At 38.5% G+C, this 15,242-nt stretch overlaps 2 protein-coding genes across 4 annotated transcripts; one reads left to right on the plus strand and one right to left on the minus strand.

Moving 5' to 3' along the window:
• Positions 1-507: 507 nt before the first annotated feature.
• Positions 508-5,469, minus strand: LOC117813204 (52 kDa repressor of the inhibitor of the protein kinase-like). 2 transcript variants are annotated; one of them, XM_034684326.1, is made up of 5 exons: positions 5,266-5,469; positions 3,977-4,094; positions 3,674-3,772; positions 3,202-3,238; positions 508-3,070 (listed from the first exon to the last, which is right to left on the minus strand). In XM_034684326.1, the coding sequence occupies exons 1-5, from the start codon at positions 5,349-5,351 to the stop codon at positions 1,227-1,229; spliced, it is 2,184 nt and encodes a 727-aa protein (XP_034540217.1). In that variant the 5' UTR covers positions 5,352-5,469; the 3' UTR covers positions 508-1,226. The 2 variants fall into 2 exon arrangements, with proteins under 2 accessions (XP_034540217.1, XP_034540218.1); XM_034684327.1 differs by lacking the exon at positions 5,266-5,469 and adding an exon at positions 5,093-5,226.
• Positions 5,470-6,769: 1,300 nt separating this feature from the next.
• si:ch211-266i6.3 (cytoskeleton-associated protein 2) lies at positions 6,770-11,496 on the plus strand. Of its 2 annotated transcripts, none has more exons than XM_034684329.1 (7): positions 6,770-6,898; positions 7,531-7,585; positions 7,700-8,508; positions 8,590-8,941; positions 9,027-9,087; positions 10,584-10,851; positions 10,946-11,496. In XM_034684329.1, the coding sequence occupies exons 2-7, from the start codon at positions 7,541-7,543 to the stop codon at positions 11,208-11,210; spliced, it is 1,800 nt and encodes a 599-aa protein (XP_034540220.1). In that variant the 5' UTR covers positions 6,770-6,898; positions 7,531-7,540; the 3' UTR covers positions 11,211-11,496. The 2 variants fall into 2 exon arrangements, with proteins under 2 accessions (XP_034540220.1, XP_034540219.1); XM_034684328.1 differs by having other exon boundaries at positions 6,771-6,898; positions 7,501-7,585.
• The last annotated feature ends 3,746 nt before the right edge of the window (positions 11,497-15,242 follow it).

The following is a 15,242-nucleotide window of genomic DNA, read 5'->3' on the forward strand; positions in this document are numbered from 1 at the left end:
TGGTAATGGTTCTGGATTATTTGTCACAATGTAATGAAATCCAGTAAAACAAAAAGTCCACAGCTACCGTCTCACACAAAGAAAAGGTGAGAGTAATTCATAAATTTTTTTCATCCAAGGTCAACAAACATAGGAATATCAGCACCAACATGGAACAATTTACAAAAGGTGCTTGGAATTCATTTTCAAGTAAATAAAGTAAAGAAGGTTTGTGAAGACAGGCTGAATGGATGGAATCTCTAATCATATCAGATTAAACACCAGACATAATCCACACCAAACAGAGGAATTATGACTCTCAGAGAACCCAGGGAGTTAGCTATTAAATCAAAAGAATTCACATCATTCATAATACTCAACGTGTATGTTAGTGGGTAGGAGACACTTCTGAGGCTTTGTGTTCTGTGTTCACAGGAGAAGCATTAAAGCTTCAAACTACTTTGTGACTCTCCAGCTCATCTTGTACCTAATAAAAGTCCAAAAGAACAAAAAACTTGGAGACATGTCTGTGAATCAGGCACATTTTAACACTGCATGGGTCATTTATTGAACTTTAATTAGCTTTCATACCAATCTATGTCAGAGTAAAATGTGTTTAGTCTTGGGGAAAAAAAACATTTCTGCTCATTCAAGTTGTCTGGATGAGTCTCAGAGCATGTTAGCACTTTGAATTTTGTTAAATAAAAAAAGAGACATATTTCAGGAACAGGGAAAAGAAAAATACTGGATGTTGGAATGTAACCCAAGGTAATCTAATCCAAAAGACTGCCTGTGGACAAATTAAGGGATTAACAACAGCTCTCCCTTATATAATTATTTAATGTCAGAAGAACATTCATATAGAAAAAAACACTATATCAAGGCTTACATGGGTACTAACTGGAACTCTTATAATAAAAACCATTACAAGCTACATCAGCAACAGTGTGAGGGAATGGACTTGCCCAGCTGAATTATGGACTCATCCACCCTGGTGAGTTCATGTGGTGTTTAAAGCGTTGTTACTAAAGGCTCCAAAAAATGACATGAGCATGAGTATTAAGGAGCAAAAATATTCAACCAAGTCTGGTATTTTTCATCCAAAGACTGATTCTTTACATTCTACACTTTTATTAAAAAAAAAGAAAACAGAGCAGAGCAGAACAGAATATGTTACTCCAGAAACAGTATGTCTGCAGTGACAGGGAGCACAGATGTGACAGAGTTTAGGCCTACTTATATTTACACTACTCCATCACAGTTACCTTCGACACCCCTTCTCTGTCAGGGTACGTCTTCAAAAAGAGCTCAACCATTGAATCCAAATCAAAACCAAGGTCACAGTTCATGTTCAGAAGAGCAAGACTCTTTGATTTGAACCTGTCAGGTGTGTTCTCCACGTACATCTGAAAATGTCTGTACGCCATATCACCGTCGTCCTCCAGAGCCAAAGTAGGCAGGACTCCGATCAGTCTCATAATTGCGAGCATGTTTGGGAAGAACTTCACATCGGCCAGCTGCAGTGCTTCATGGAGACTAGCAGGCACAGTTTCACCTTTACCCTTTTTGCTCCATTTCACCCACCAGCAGTGCAGCTCTGCAGTGAGGGATCCTGCATTGGGGATGTCATTCTTAAACACTTGCACACACTCTTCTTCAGGTTCAGTGGATTTGTGCTGCTCTATGACTGCAGGGACCAGAGACAAACACCTCAAAGCCTTCAGGTGGTCCTCACAGAAGAGTTCATTCAGTTCTTTGATGATGTGGTTGACCACAGGAACAGACAGGTGCTCCTTGTAGTAACTCTCTGGACGAACGGCTCCGGATTCCAACTGATGCTTCCTCAAAAACGAGCGAGGAATCTTGACTGGGATCTCCATGGCAGCAGCTAGGTTAACTGCCTCGTCGTTCCAGAACTCGTGATACACATCGATGTTATCTGACACTTCTTTTAGGGAGTGGAGGACAGCTTTCATACTGGTCGCAGCAAAATGTGCTTCAGATGCTTTCCCTTGCACATTGTTCCCAAATGCTTGAGTCAGTCTCATTATGTTTTTGAGCACCACTAATGCCATGATGAACTCAAAATCTGCCAGCGCTTTTGAAATCTCTAAGGCATCGTTTGTGACTTGATCACTCCACCTCATGTCCTCGTTGTCGTGCACGCTGTCCACACAGAGAAGCATCGCCTCTAGGATTTCCACAGCCACCTCAAATGCATCGTTTCGTTCGGTCCAGCTGGTTTTACAGATGTCCTTCAGCTCCTTGGCTTTCTCCTCTTTGTCCGGGTAGAAAATGGAAATGGCGTGTTCAAGCTCCAGCTGCAGTATAGAGGACTGACTGAAGAATGCGTCAACCTTCTTTAAGGTGGACATGACAAGCTGAACACCTGATGAAGTCATACTATTTGCCAATGACACGTTTAAAGTACGAGTAGATCTCAAAGAGGGCAAAGCTGTTGGATATTTCTCCAACAGTTTTGCAGCAAAGGTTTTTATTTTACTGAAATGTGTCCCAGAGCAGGAATGTGCTTGCCCTCGGCATTGCTCCATATCTAAGCCCCATTTGTCTGTCAGTTCAGAGAGTAGTTTCTCTGCTAGTGCATCTCCATCTCCTTCAAAGGGCAAGAATCCAGCAAACTTCTCCTTTTGACAGTTGGACTGATCCACATAACGGAGGAAGACAGGGAGGAACCATTCTCCTGAGATCTGCACCAGATCATCAGTGAGTAAGGAGAAAAAGCCGTTAAGTTTCACTTTCTCCACCAGCTTACTGTGGATGTATTTCTCACACACCTCGATCAGCTGATTCAGCTGATCCGAGGAGCAACACTCTTTACTCTCATCATATCTCTTCTTCAAGGTTTCATCTCCGCAGTTCATGCGATATTCTAACAGGGCCTGAAAGTTGCTTGAACCTTCCTGTTTGTTGTCACCTGGCCCCGTTGGAGGAATGCTCTGCTCTCCTAGCAGCACAAGAACTTCAAACAAAGACTTGAGATAGTCTTTGCATTCGTCCTCCACTAAGACCACCTGGACATCTTCCTTAGTTTCCTCTGCCTTAGTTTCCTCTGTCTGAGTCTTTTTCATTTCTTAACAGGGAAACAAACAAAATTGTGAGACAGATATCAAAATAAAAATAACCTCTCCTTTAAAAAGGAGAAACAGGAGTCATTATTTTTTTGCCAAAAATTACAAATGTGTGTTGATTTTTTAAACTTACTTTTTCTTCCCTTACTCACGGTTTCATCTTCTGGGGTCTACAAAAAATTACAAGTCAAATTAGAACATGATTACAAAGAAACTATGGTAACTAGCTAATGTTGTTGTTGTTGTTGTTGTTCACCCTATCAGCTATTTTCTTGATAAACCATTTAGTCATGTAATTTTAGAAATGTCAGAAATGGTGAAAACATTTAATCAGTGTTTCCCAAATTATTAATGTAATATCTTTACATTTCTTTTTCTATCCATTCTAACTCAAAACAATTGTTTGCTGGCAAAAGTAGTACAAACGTATTCCTCTATGTTGTTGAAAAGATCATTTGATTTTTTTTCTGTAAAACTATCACTTATAATAAAAACATTGGTCATTATTTGAAAGTTTACCACTATCACAAGATTTAAAATAACAAATGATCAATTATTTTCTCCATTTATAAGCATCGATTGTTGATATGTATCTGCTGACCCACCATCACTTTAGTGCGCTTCCCCTGTCCATTTTTTGGTTGGCTTGGAACATCAAAGATTGTGGGTATGGAATTATCCTTCAACACTGCACTCTGAGAATCCTGAGGATAAAGACAAGCAAAGAAAAGGGTCATCAACAACTTTTTAAACCCTAAATAAAGAGATTTATTGTATTGGAACTGCCTGAAACTTACATTACTTTCTTGATGAGCACTATAATAATACTGGATACATGAATGTTAACTCAAACAATATCTGACTGAATGATTAGCAGTATGAGAGATTGAGTCCTTTCAGTTACTCACTTTCTCAATCAAAGATGCCTCAAAATGTTTTCCACAGAGTCTGTAGTATCTGTTCAGCTGGTCTGGTGATTTGCCTGTGAGGTCTTCTCTTTGGCATTTTTCAACCCACTTCTGGGACCTCGGAGGAAAAGTTATCACAGAATTAAGACATGTTTTAACTTGAAAAAATTGTTTGGCTTTGAGGTTAAGGAAAGAATTAATAATTCAACAACATATCCACTGCAAGTTATCCCAATCTTAAATGAATGGAAATAGTGACTCTGGGAAAGAATCAAGGTTATTATCTTTAACGAAAACTAACGAAATGGAGAGGTAAAAAAAACATTTTCGTTAACTGAAATAAAAATAAAAATGAGGATTTACAAAAAAAACGCTAACTAACTAACTGTATTGTGAGTTTACAAAATTAATTAAAATGAACTAAAATTATACAGAAAATGTCTTTAGTCATCTTTGTCAATCTATCTCATACATAAACTCAGTATTACATGTTTTAAGTACTGCTGTTGTTGTGACCATTTTTTTGTGAAATACAATATGTTGGATGTTTGTTCATCTGTCCAAGGTGATTACATTTTTGAAAATGGTATGATGTTTTGAGTTTTTATTACACCATGCTTTTAGTTAACTTTTTGAATCTTGCCTCAGACAACTAACCCATATTACAAAAAAGACTAAAGCTAATACTGAAACTAATAAAAACTCAACTAAAACAAAGCATTTTAAAAAAAAATAAAAACTAAAGGTCAAAACAAAATAAAAACTAATGAAAAATATAAAACTATAATAACCTTGGAAAGAATATCCACATTCAATTTAGTCTTTAGTACAGTTATCTTGTAGACTGGAGCCTTTCCCTGCCTGAATATCTGCAGTGAAAACAATCTTTCGTGTAATTTCTTAAGAGAAATGTTAAATAATTGACCAGATCTGCATCACCTGAACATTTTGGAAAAAGTAATTTACTCAATTGGACCAAACAATGTTAAAGCATTGGCTTCGTCAAACTATATTCAACCACCTGCAAATGTCTCAGTGATGTGCCTGTGAACAGAGAAGCACGTGAATCTATCAAAACTTGAATGAAGATTGCACATTAGGATCTACAATACTCACGTAAACAGTATCACGAGATAAACAGTGACATCAAATGCTTCTAAGTGAACTGTGTTTGAACGCAAGTTTAACCAAAGATATGCACGGTTTTAAAATAGATACTTAGCCTATATTTCAGCCACAGTTGAACATCCTCAGCTAGGAGCTGTCTGATCGGCATTAGCATTAGTTACCTTTCAGGATCGAGCGGAAACCTGAAGAGTGGTTGAGGGTCTGATTTACCACTAGAACAATTCTGCACAGCACAGTGATTTTGCATTTTAAAGTTTGTATAAAAGTGAAGGTTTTAGCAGTGAAACACTCTGGAGTATAGTTGTCTTTATTACAGGCGCAGTTAGCCGTCAAGCCTTGCTGTACGCACGGTAACTTCCGGTCATATTCCAAAATAAAATACATTGTGTTTGATGAACTAAAATAAAACTGCGCCTTTGCAATCCAGCGGTTTCTTTGTGTATGGTATTTTATCATTTAAGAGCCGTCTCACAAGTGCGATATTTTTCTATGGTCACTGACTTACTTTTTTGTTTTTGGTTGTTATCATTTATTTTATTTTGAAGCCAAATAATTATGCTTGGACGTTCTCAAAAAAATGTACAAAATCTCGCGCTTTTACCCTTTTCCCATGATCCTCAGCAATATTTTCAAAACCTAAAGGCTGACTGAAACATGCCCAGGCATATTATCAGACAAACAAACACCACGTTGTTTTGTATTCGGTTAAGTCATAATTAATAACACCAATATCACAACATTGTTCACATGAAAGTAATTCAATTCAATTCAAATTTGCTTTATTGGCATGAACAAAGATATGCTATTGCCAAATATACCATATTGCCTTCTCTATGATAAATATAAATGTACAGAAGCATAGGTAAATTGATTAACTGTTTTCTGTGGTGATGACGAGTATTTCCAGTTGTTTTCTCAAGATTTAAACTTATTTATCTCACTATCTCAAGATAATATGAGTGGTTTCCCAATAGAAATTAGTTCATTTAAGTTGTTTTCGCATGATTTCAACTTTGTTCTCATTATTATAGGATAACAGCGAGTTATCTTGTTACAAGTATGGACAAAGAGATGAATATTGGATATGTTTGTATATAAAAGGGAAGCTTACTTGATATTGAATTGCTAATTAATTATGGAGAAGGGTCGGATTTCACAAGTGTTACTTTTTGGTCAGTGTGTATGTCTTTTTGTTTTTTTGTATTTATTTTTTTAACATGTTCAAATAAACACTTTCAAATCAAAATAAAAAACTATAGGATGCTGTTATAGGGTCAAAACTTTGTTTGAGATAGTGAGATTTTTAATTTAAGATGTCATGAACACAATTGGAAATGCGTTATTTTATGTGGCTTCCACACTGAAGATATAATACAATCATACTACTACTACTACTACTTGTCAATACAGTCTTTGTTGTCAACTTTACTTCAATGGTGATTACAATAGCAGACATGTGGTGGTTGAGTTAGTTTTTTCTGTTTTTCATAAAAGTGATGTAGCAGTCTTGGGTTGGGCGTTAACTCTTTGCATGGACCGGTACCAGAGGAATCCTATTTAGGTTCAAACTTTCAAACAGTCAGCTGCTGCACAAACGGCTCACAAGTGTGCTCAAAAGTCGCGAGGCGATGGTGTTGCAACTCTCGCGATACCTCATTGACCAATCACAGCGCCGCCCGGCCAAGTCAAATCGAATGGTTTGTCTGCAGTTAGACAGACGTGGTACTGTTTTGCTAAGAGTTCGGTGGAGGGGACTTCTCCTCGTGTTTAACACTATAAAAGGTGGACATCAGGGTAAGTGGACGTTCAATATTCCGATTTGAAATATTTTCTTGTGAAATGTGTAGATACAGTGCACTCCGAAAATCCGTACTATGTTTGTGTACAGTTAACGTCTAATAACGTCCCACTGACCCAGGCTGCTTTTTCCCACATGTTAGCTAAATCAGCGTTGAATTGTGGCTTCATTTAAGACTGCATTTGCCAGTTTAGACTTTAAATTGCGTTTTGATAAAATATAATGTGCATAACTATGTTGTTTATGTCGGGTCGAGCCTATTGCAGTGAACAACCTATTGCTTTTCAAGATTACCAGAAAGTGACACTGTTATCACGAGAAATCTGGATGAATGAATCAGTTAAAAAAAGGAAAAACAGCTTTGATATCCTGAGATAATGAGAAAAATAACTTGAGACCTCGAGATAACAAGGGGAAGTTACTCATTATCACAGGAAAACAGAGTATATTATCTTTTAAAGCAAGGGTCAAAATAACATTAATGTTGTCCAGGTTTTATTTAAATTAAACTTGCATACAAAACTGCCTCGTGTAGAGTTGGTGGTGACAAAGTTCAACTGATGCAAGCAGACTATTACAAGTGTTGTTCTGTTTGTAGTTAAGAAATCTTCTCTGATAAACCTGGCAGAGGATTCACCATGGAGACAGTATCAGTTTCAAGACGGAACCACACTAATAAGAAGGTAAGTCTTATGTTAATTGATATCAGAGTTAATATTTATCTTGTTGTTTTTTCCTAGTCTCATTTAAGATTAAAACTAGCACACCTAATGCTCTTTTTGTGTTAAATTTATCAGGAAAACAAGGAGAATGCTCAGCCAGCATTTGGAAGCGAGTCTGTCACTAAAAGAGAAAAAAGAACGGCTCCTCCCTTCCAACTGAAAGGTAACAAAAAGGAGGAAACCCTGGCAAAAAATGGTCCTCTTAAAGCCAAGGAAAAACAAGCAGACACAAGATCAATGGTGGCTCTGAAAAAGACTGTGCAGATAACCAAGAAAGGAGATGTCAAGCAGCGTCTAACACACAGCCAGGCCTTCCTCTCTGAACAGGCTGTCAAACACAGGAAAATGGTTGCAGAAGCTCCAAAGCCTCCAGCTCCAAAGCCTCCAGCTCCTGTGCCGTCATCAAAATCTGCTCCAGGCATGTACAAAGGCAAGATTGTTCAGTCAAAGATTGGATCCATCTGGAAGTCAAGTTCCAGTATATCTGATGCGGATCCGAAACCATCTGCACCAAAAGTAGAGGGTCAAAGGGTTGGGAACATGACTAAAAGCAGGTCCAAGTCTGTGGCTGACCAACTGAGGAATGACGCACACAAACCTGCGCCTACAAGGTCCAAGTCAGTGTCTGAGAGACGTGTTCAGGTGTCCAAGCCTTCCATCACCAGCCGTCCTCCGGCTGGATTCCGATCTGCTCGCCCTCCTGCCAGAACTGTCCCTGCAACACTGACCAGTACAGAGACCAGAAAAGATAAAGCTGCTGCCATCAAGGGATGTCCGATTTCAAGGCCAAAGGGTCCAGTGAGAGACGGGAAGGTCAACAAACCTCCAGTCTCGAGCACCATCAGTCAGTTCAGGTTAAACTCAGAGACAGCTGAAGAAAGAAGGTAACATTTTCCTTATTTGATGCTTGTCTTTGACTTACTGTGTACCAAAAATACTCAATTGTTTTTATCTACCCTCTGCAGAGCAAAACTAGCAGACTGGCTTGCTTCCAAGGGCAAGACAATGAAGAGACCAGCCATGACGACAGCACCTGCAACACAATCAAAGAAAGTCTCTACAAAACCTAAAGCTGAACCCAAACCACAGTCTCGGGCTGAGTCTCAGCCAGTTATGCAATGCAACACTAAACCTGTACCTAAACCCAGTGTTGAAGCTCACAAGCCAGATGCTGCTGCTGCTGCTCTCTGTGCAGACACGCAGAGAACAGAGGTGATGACACAGATCCAGACTCCAGCAATAATGAACACAACTCTGGACCTGCTGGAGAACACTAATGAAGATCTCTTTGATGGCCAGCAGGGTGGAGTGGAGGATGTAAGGAGACAGGCAGAATTTCTGATAATACTCTTGACTGGGATAAATATTACCCCTGTTCTTATCTTTGTATTCTTATTGACAGATTGTTGTGAATCTGTGTGATGCTTTGGAGGCCATGGCGACACCCTCTAGATGCAGTGAAGGTATGTGCATTTTTGTCTCTCTTGAGTTAAAAAGTGTAGTTAAATAATAAACAAAAAACTACTCAAGTCAGCGGCATGTAAGGTCTAACCATAAAGAACTGACTGGTGGGGAAATTTTATCATTTATTGTCTAGTCCAGCAGCTGATTAGCTGCAAATGGTAAACTGGAATATTTGTTGAGTGCAACAAGAGGGCAGATTTAAAAAAAATCAAAACGTGCTCATATCAATACAGCCAATGCTGCGACACCATCAAGTTTCTTAACAGCTGTGTGTGCAACCAGAAAGTATCACAGTGGGACTAATGACTAGATGATACAGTAAAGAGAATGTGACATTTGCAAAAAGAACAAGAATTGGACTATTGTGTGAACACATGAAAATAGACGAAGCATTATGCTAGAAGGTTTGAAAGTTTCAACAGTTTCTACAACCATCAGAGACCATGATAAGGACTTAAAAATGTGTAAAACCATCACTAACTGATCATGACATCAGCTGTGGCACCATAATCTTCCAGTCAAAGTAATTTAGCAAAAAAAAAAAACCCAAAAAATGATTTACTTCCCTTTAACCCCCCACCCCCTACATCTCTTCGTACATAAATAAAGTTAAAGAATAAAAAAAAAAACAGGCAAAAGAAGAGGGAAAAAAAAAAGAAAAAACATAGGCCAAAAGAGATAATGTGTTCATACAACTGCAAATTTCATATTTCATGTATATCTTTTTTTTTTATAAATAAAGCATAACATTTTATAAAGGGATAAGCGGCCTGTAAACTTCATGATATAGTTAAAAAGAAGACTTGATAAAATAAAAAATAAAAAAAAACAAGTAAGAAAAGTCTATATATATATATATATACATTTATACACATATATACACACGCATGCACGTATATACAAACTCATATAAAGAGAAGGTTTTATTTATTTATTTGTGAACATTTTTCACTCAAAAAGAAAACAATAAAAATCATATTGGGAGAAAAAAAAAAGTAATTTAGCCATTAAGCCCTAAAGAGACATACGCCACATATAGTGTATTGACTCAGTTTACCTGTTATATCAGGTACATTTCAGTTTTCTCAAGATCGACTTTAAGTCAGATGATCATAACTTGTATCACCAGAGTTGCAGAAGTACTAAACAAACGTAGAAATAGGCTAACCTACCTCATTAGTCTGGGTAATGGCAGCATGGCATGTTGGGTCTAGCCTATTGCAGTGAACAACCTATTGCTTTTCCAGATCACCAGAAAATTACACCGTTGTCACGAGAAATCTGGATGAATTAATCTGTTAAAAAAAGGAAAAACAGCTTTGATATCCTGAGATAATGAGAAAAATAACTTGAGACCTCAAGATAACAAGGGGAAGTTACTCATTATCACAGTAAAACAGAGTATATTATTGTGGGGATGTATGTCCAAAAAATACAGAATGTATGTATGCTTTCATTTATGAAAATCCTCTGTCATTTTTTTACCTTTCAAAAGTGTCAACGGGGACAGACGTGTGCAGTGAGGTTGAAGTTGAGAGCGAAACGATGGATGGATGTAAAGAGGAGGTGAGGAATGAGAAGCCTGAGGATGTTAGTGAGCAGCTGAAGGCTGAGCAAGTGAAGGACGGAGCAGGAAGTGATGAAGATGAAGTGGAGCTGGATGAGGAAGCAGAAAGTGATGGAGGTGTGATGGAGACAACGCCGCAGAGAGAGGATGCTTCAGTCGTGAAGTACAGTGTGAAGACTACGCCATACCTGCAAAGGTGAGCCCATCAGCTTTCATTGCAGCCAACTATTTTAGCATGAAGTTAAAGGCCACAAAGTTTCATTTCTTTTAACTTGAATGTCTGTTTTTAGTGTGAAGAAAACCATTGAAGGTGAGGTCAGCACAAGCACCTCCAGGAAGAGGAGTAACATCAAAGATCTGAAGTTTCTGACGCCTGTGCGTCGTTCCTGTCGCATTGAGCGGAAATCGTCCCGCCTGCCATCGATGCTGGTGGATCACGATCCCTGTGTGACGTCACTGGCTGAGCTGGTGAAACTAGACGAAGATTCAAATGCCTACATTTACAGGAAAAACCCTGCACTGTTGGAAGATCTGCCTGACCAGCCCAGAATGTAAAGAGATCTGTGTTAATATGTGCTGTTTTAAAATAATCCTTTAAAATATATGCGACTGTGACACTTTAAAATGTTACCTTTTTTAAGTGGTTTTACTAATTTGAATGTGTGTATAAGCTAAGATTTGTGCCTTTCATTTATAATATTTTAACATCTTCTTTTCTAAATGTTCTTTTCTGATGTATGATGAAGAGTTTGTCTCAGTAACGCTGTTGTTCATTCTAACAAAGATGCCTTGTTGCCCAACACACTTCAATAAAAGAATACTGCCTGATCTTAAATTATAACTTTGCCAGTTTAAATCAGTTTTTGGATGCACGTTTACACAGCCGTCATACTATACAGATCTACTTTCAGGGTTTCCAAGCAGTTTGAGAAACTGAACTTGTATTTCAGTCACTTCCACGTCTGGAGAAGTACAGCAGAAAAAGATGATACTTGAGCAAAAATATTTGACCCTGTTCTATGTGTTATACCAAACTTCAGAAATATTAAAGTAGCATACAAGCAGAGTCTTTATGGCATTTAAGATGGGTAGAGTCCAAAATGTTTACCCATGTGTAAGAAGAGAAAATTGTTACCACAAGTAGATTAAAATAAACCATTGTTCAAACTTGAACATCTTTCTCTTAACAGAGGTGGTGGTCTAAGACACCATTTGTCTCCAACATACAACGCTGTCTTCTCTTAAAACAAGTAAGGCCACACTCTCACCAGAGACCATGTAACAACAGCTGATCCATCACCCTAATGACTGCCAGAAACTAGACTACTGACTGCCAGAAACTATGAGAACGACCCTTTTTAGGACTGCAGCTACCTGAACACACCCACGACTGAAGGGTTATATTTTCTAGCTCTTCCCCAGTCTGGTCAGAACTGAAGCATTTCAGAGGGGAGGTGAAACGTCTTGAAGAATGTCTACCAGTCCAGTTGCCTTATGGATCAAGCTTTGAATTAACAGGGTTCTCACTCTTTTCCAGAGATCATTTTACAGGACATTTACAGGACATTTTCATTGATGATCAAGCTGGTATGACAGTCTAAATTTAGTTCCTGATTTAGTTCCTAAATAGTCTAATATGTTCCTCTCAGTGGAAGTCTACATTGAAAGACATGTAGTCTATGGCTATCAATGAAATCATCTCTTACATACTTAAAAATTATGGCAAATTGATTATAGAATAATGCAAACACAGATGTACAGCACTTCACTTTATTAGTGCAACCAAGTAACAATGATGGGCAACATCTCAGCTTTCTCTTTTCTCAAAAAAATATATAATTAGCTAAGAAAAAAACAAAAGAGCCAGCAAAGGAATCAGGAAGCTGCCTTTTGAAACAATTAAATAATAATAATGATCAGAGGATCAGTGCAATAATGACCTAAATAGAACTGAATGACAAAAATGGCCGCAAATGTTTATCAAATCAACTCAAACTCAAAATATACCTGCTTAATCATGATATTCATCCTGCCAAGTGGTCGATATAAAACAAAGCAAATGTCACATTTTTTTATTTGAGTTACCGTAGACTCTGAAAAAATCGCACCGGTGTAAAGACACACTCTGTATTTGAAGATCTCTCAGAGATTAAAAAAAATGTAAACTGTCTTCCTGCATGGCGATGTCTATTATGATCAGCGAAGTCTACAACATGGAGTTTCTGTGCAGCTGTATCGCTCTTTTTGTTCCGTTTGTTTTCACTATTGGGAGTTTGCACTCCTACTGGCTAGAGCAGGGGTTCTCAAACTTTTTGGAGCCAGGGGCCCCTTACAGATGAGAAAATTGTCCATGGCCCCCTCATAATTGTAACACAGATTAAGCACATTAGTGATGTGTCAAGATCAAAAGCTGCGGCTCTGAGAGCCGATGCTTTATAGTGAATCAGAAGAGCTGGCTCCCATTTTTTTCATTTCGCTGCTTAGCTCTCACAGTACTCAGCCCCAGCTCTGCTCACAGCAGAACTTTGTTTTGATTGGTCAGCATGGCGGCCATGCGACAAATCACATGTGAGGATATAGGATTCAGGTGGTGGAGGGGAGGCTGTGTATCCTGGCTACATCTGTTCCTTCAGAGAGAGTCTTCTTGAAGACCGGGCAAATACTCTCTGAGAGGAGAAATCAGATCAGCCCATCCAAGCTGACGAATCGGATTTTTCTCAATGCCAACCTGGGGACATTAAAAATGTTTGCTCCAGTTTGGTTCTGTTTGCATGAGTTTGGTTCTGGTTCTGTTTGCTCCAGTTTGGTTCTGGTTCTGTTTGCTCCAGTTTGGTTCTGGTTCTGGTTCTGCTTGCTTGAGTTTGGTTCTGGTTTTGGTTCTGTTCTGTTTCGGTATCGGGAAAATTTCTGGTTTGGTACTGGAAAATTTCTGGTTCGGTTCTGGTTCGGGTCTGGTTAGGCTCTGGTTAGGCTCTGGTTGAGTTTGGTTCTGGTTCTGTTTGCTTGAGTTCGGTTCTGGTTCGGTTCTGGTTCTGTTCTGTTCTGGTTCTGTTCTGGTTCGGTTCGGTTCTGGTTCTGTTCTGGTTCGTTTCTGGTACAGTTCTGGTTCGGTTCTGGTTCGGTTCTGGTACGGTTCTTGTTCGGTTCTGGTTGGGTTCTGGCTGGGTTTGCTTGAGGTTGGTTCTGGTTCTGTTTGCTTGAGTTCGGTTCTGGTACTGTTTTGTTCTGGTTCTTTTCTGGTACGGTTCTGGTTCTGTTCTGGTTGGGTTTGCTTGAGTTTGATTCTGGTTCTGTTTGCTTAAGTTTAGTTCTGGTTCTAACCCTAACCCTAATCATAACCCTAACCCTAATCTTAACCCTAATCACAACCCTAACCCTAATCCTAACCCTAACCCTAATCACAACCCTAACTCTAATCACAACCCTAATCACAACCCTAACCCAAATCCTAACCCTAACCCTAATCACAACCCTAACCCTAACCCTAACCCAAATCCTAACCCTAACCCTAATCACAACCCTAACTCTAATCTCAACCCTAACCCTAATCCCAACCCTAACCCTAATCACAACCCGAACCCTAATCCTAATCATATCCTAACCCTAAGATCAGGTTAAGAATGGTTTTGTAACAGAATAAATGCACCAAATTGGTCAATTATAAGTCTTCTCATAAAAACACTGTACGTAAAAGGGTTTTCAACACAAACCATTTGTTTTTTCAAAGTTAAGGTAAAATATACGGCTACAAAAGATCCTAAATTAGGAGCCGTTCGGGAGTCGAAAGAGCTGACGAGTTAAAAGAGCCTAACTTCCCATCACTAAAGCACATGCTTACTACCATTTGCACTCTTAGTTTCCACTTGTATACTTTAAAACAGAGGGTCATTTCATTCCTTGTGGACTCAACATGGCAGCATTTATACTTTTCAAGTAATTGATCTTAAACGCTTTCAGAAAATTAACAGTAACAAGACTCACATATCCCTTCGAGCCACCAAATGGTATCATAACAATGGTGTATGCTGTTTTTAATGACACAGCACAATTTTATAATTTATTAGAAATGTATTCAAATTATTTCACAGACCCCCATGCTATAGTTCGCGGACCCCCAGGGGTCCCAGGACCCCACTTTGAGAACAACTGAGCTAGAGTACGGTAATTGAGCTCTCAGCCTGCAGAGAAAGTTGTGAGAAACAATAAAACTAGACAATATACCCCCGTTTTCTGTGAATGCATGATTATGAAATGAAGGAGAAAAGATGTGAAAAAAGTGAAATTACTGTAGATTAACACATGAAGCAGTCTTATTATAGAATATCATTTTTGAGTTATTTACAAAAATCTCAATCTTTAAAGAAACAGGAAATGAATGTGGAGGAGAGAAAAGTTCAGTAGAGGTGTAGTGTTAAAATGTATTTTTGTTGCATGTAATGGAACTACTTAAAACCAGTTGGATATCCTTAAGTTATACTTTATTATGGTACTGCAGTATATTTCCCCATTTACATCCAAAATCAATGTCATATTGTTACCAAAATGTCTGTTCAATGTGTGAGGAAAAGAGACAAATAACAGTTTGGA

Source organism: Notolabrus celidotus, chromosome 5 (assembly GCF_009762535.1).
Source record: "Notolabrus celidotus isolate fNotCel1 chromosome 5, fNotCel1.pri, whole genome shotgun sequence".
Classification (NCBI taxonomy): Eukaryota; Metazoa; Chordata; class Actinopteri; order Labriformes; family Labridae; genus Notolabrus; species Notolabrus celidotus.

What these genes read in the sequence shown, in the direction of transcription:
- si:ch211-266i6.3 (XM_034684329.1), top strand. Translation starts at nt 7,541, where the DNA reads ATGGAGACAGTATCAGTTTCAAGACGGAACCACACTAATAAGAAG. An exon ending in GGAACCACACTAATAAGAAG is followed by an intron (nt 7,586 to 7,699) that starts GTAAGTCTTATG and finishes TAAATTTATCAG; the next exon opens with GAAAACAAGGAGAATGCTCA. An exon ending in GAGACAGCTGAAGAAAGAAG is followed by an intron (nt 8,509 to 8,589) that starts GTAACATTTTCC and finishes TACCCTCTGCAG; the next exon opens with AGCAAAACTAGCAGACTGGC.
- LOC117813204 (XM_034684326.1), bottom strand. Translation starts at nt 5,351, where the DNA reads ATGCAAAATCACTGTGCTGTGCAGAATTGTTCTAGTGGTAAATCAGAC. An exon ending in TTTCCGCTCGATCCTGAAAG is followed by an intron (nt 4,095 to 5,265) that starts GTAACTAATGCT and finishes TTTTCCTCCGAG; the next exon opens with GTCCCAGAAGTGGGTTGAAA. An exon ending in AGGCATCTTTGATTGAGAAA is followed by an intron (nt 3,773 to 3,976) that starts GTGAGTAACTGA and finishes CTTTATCCTCAG; the next exon opens with GATTCTCAGAGTGCAGTGTT.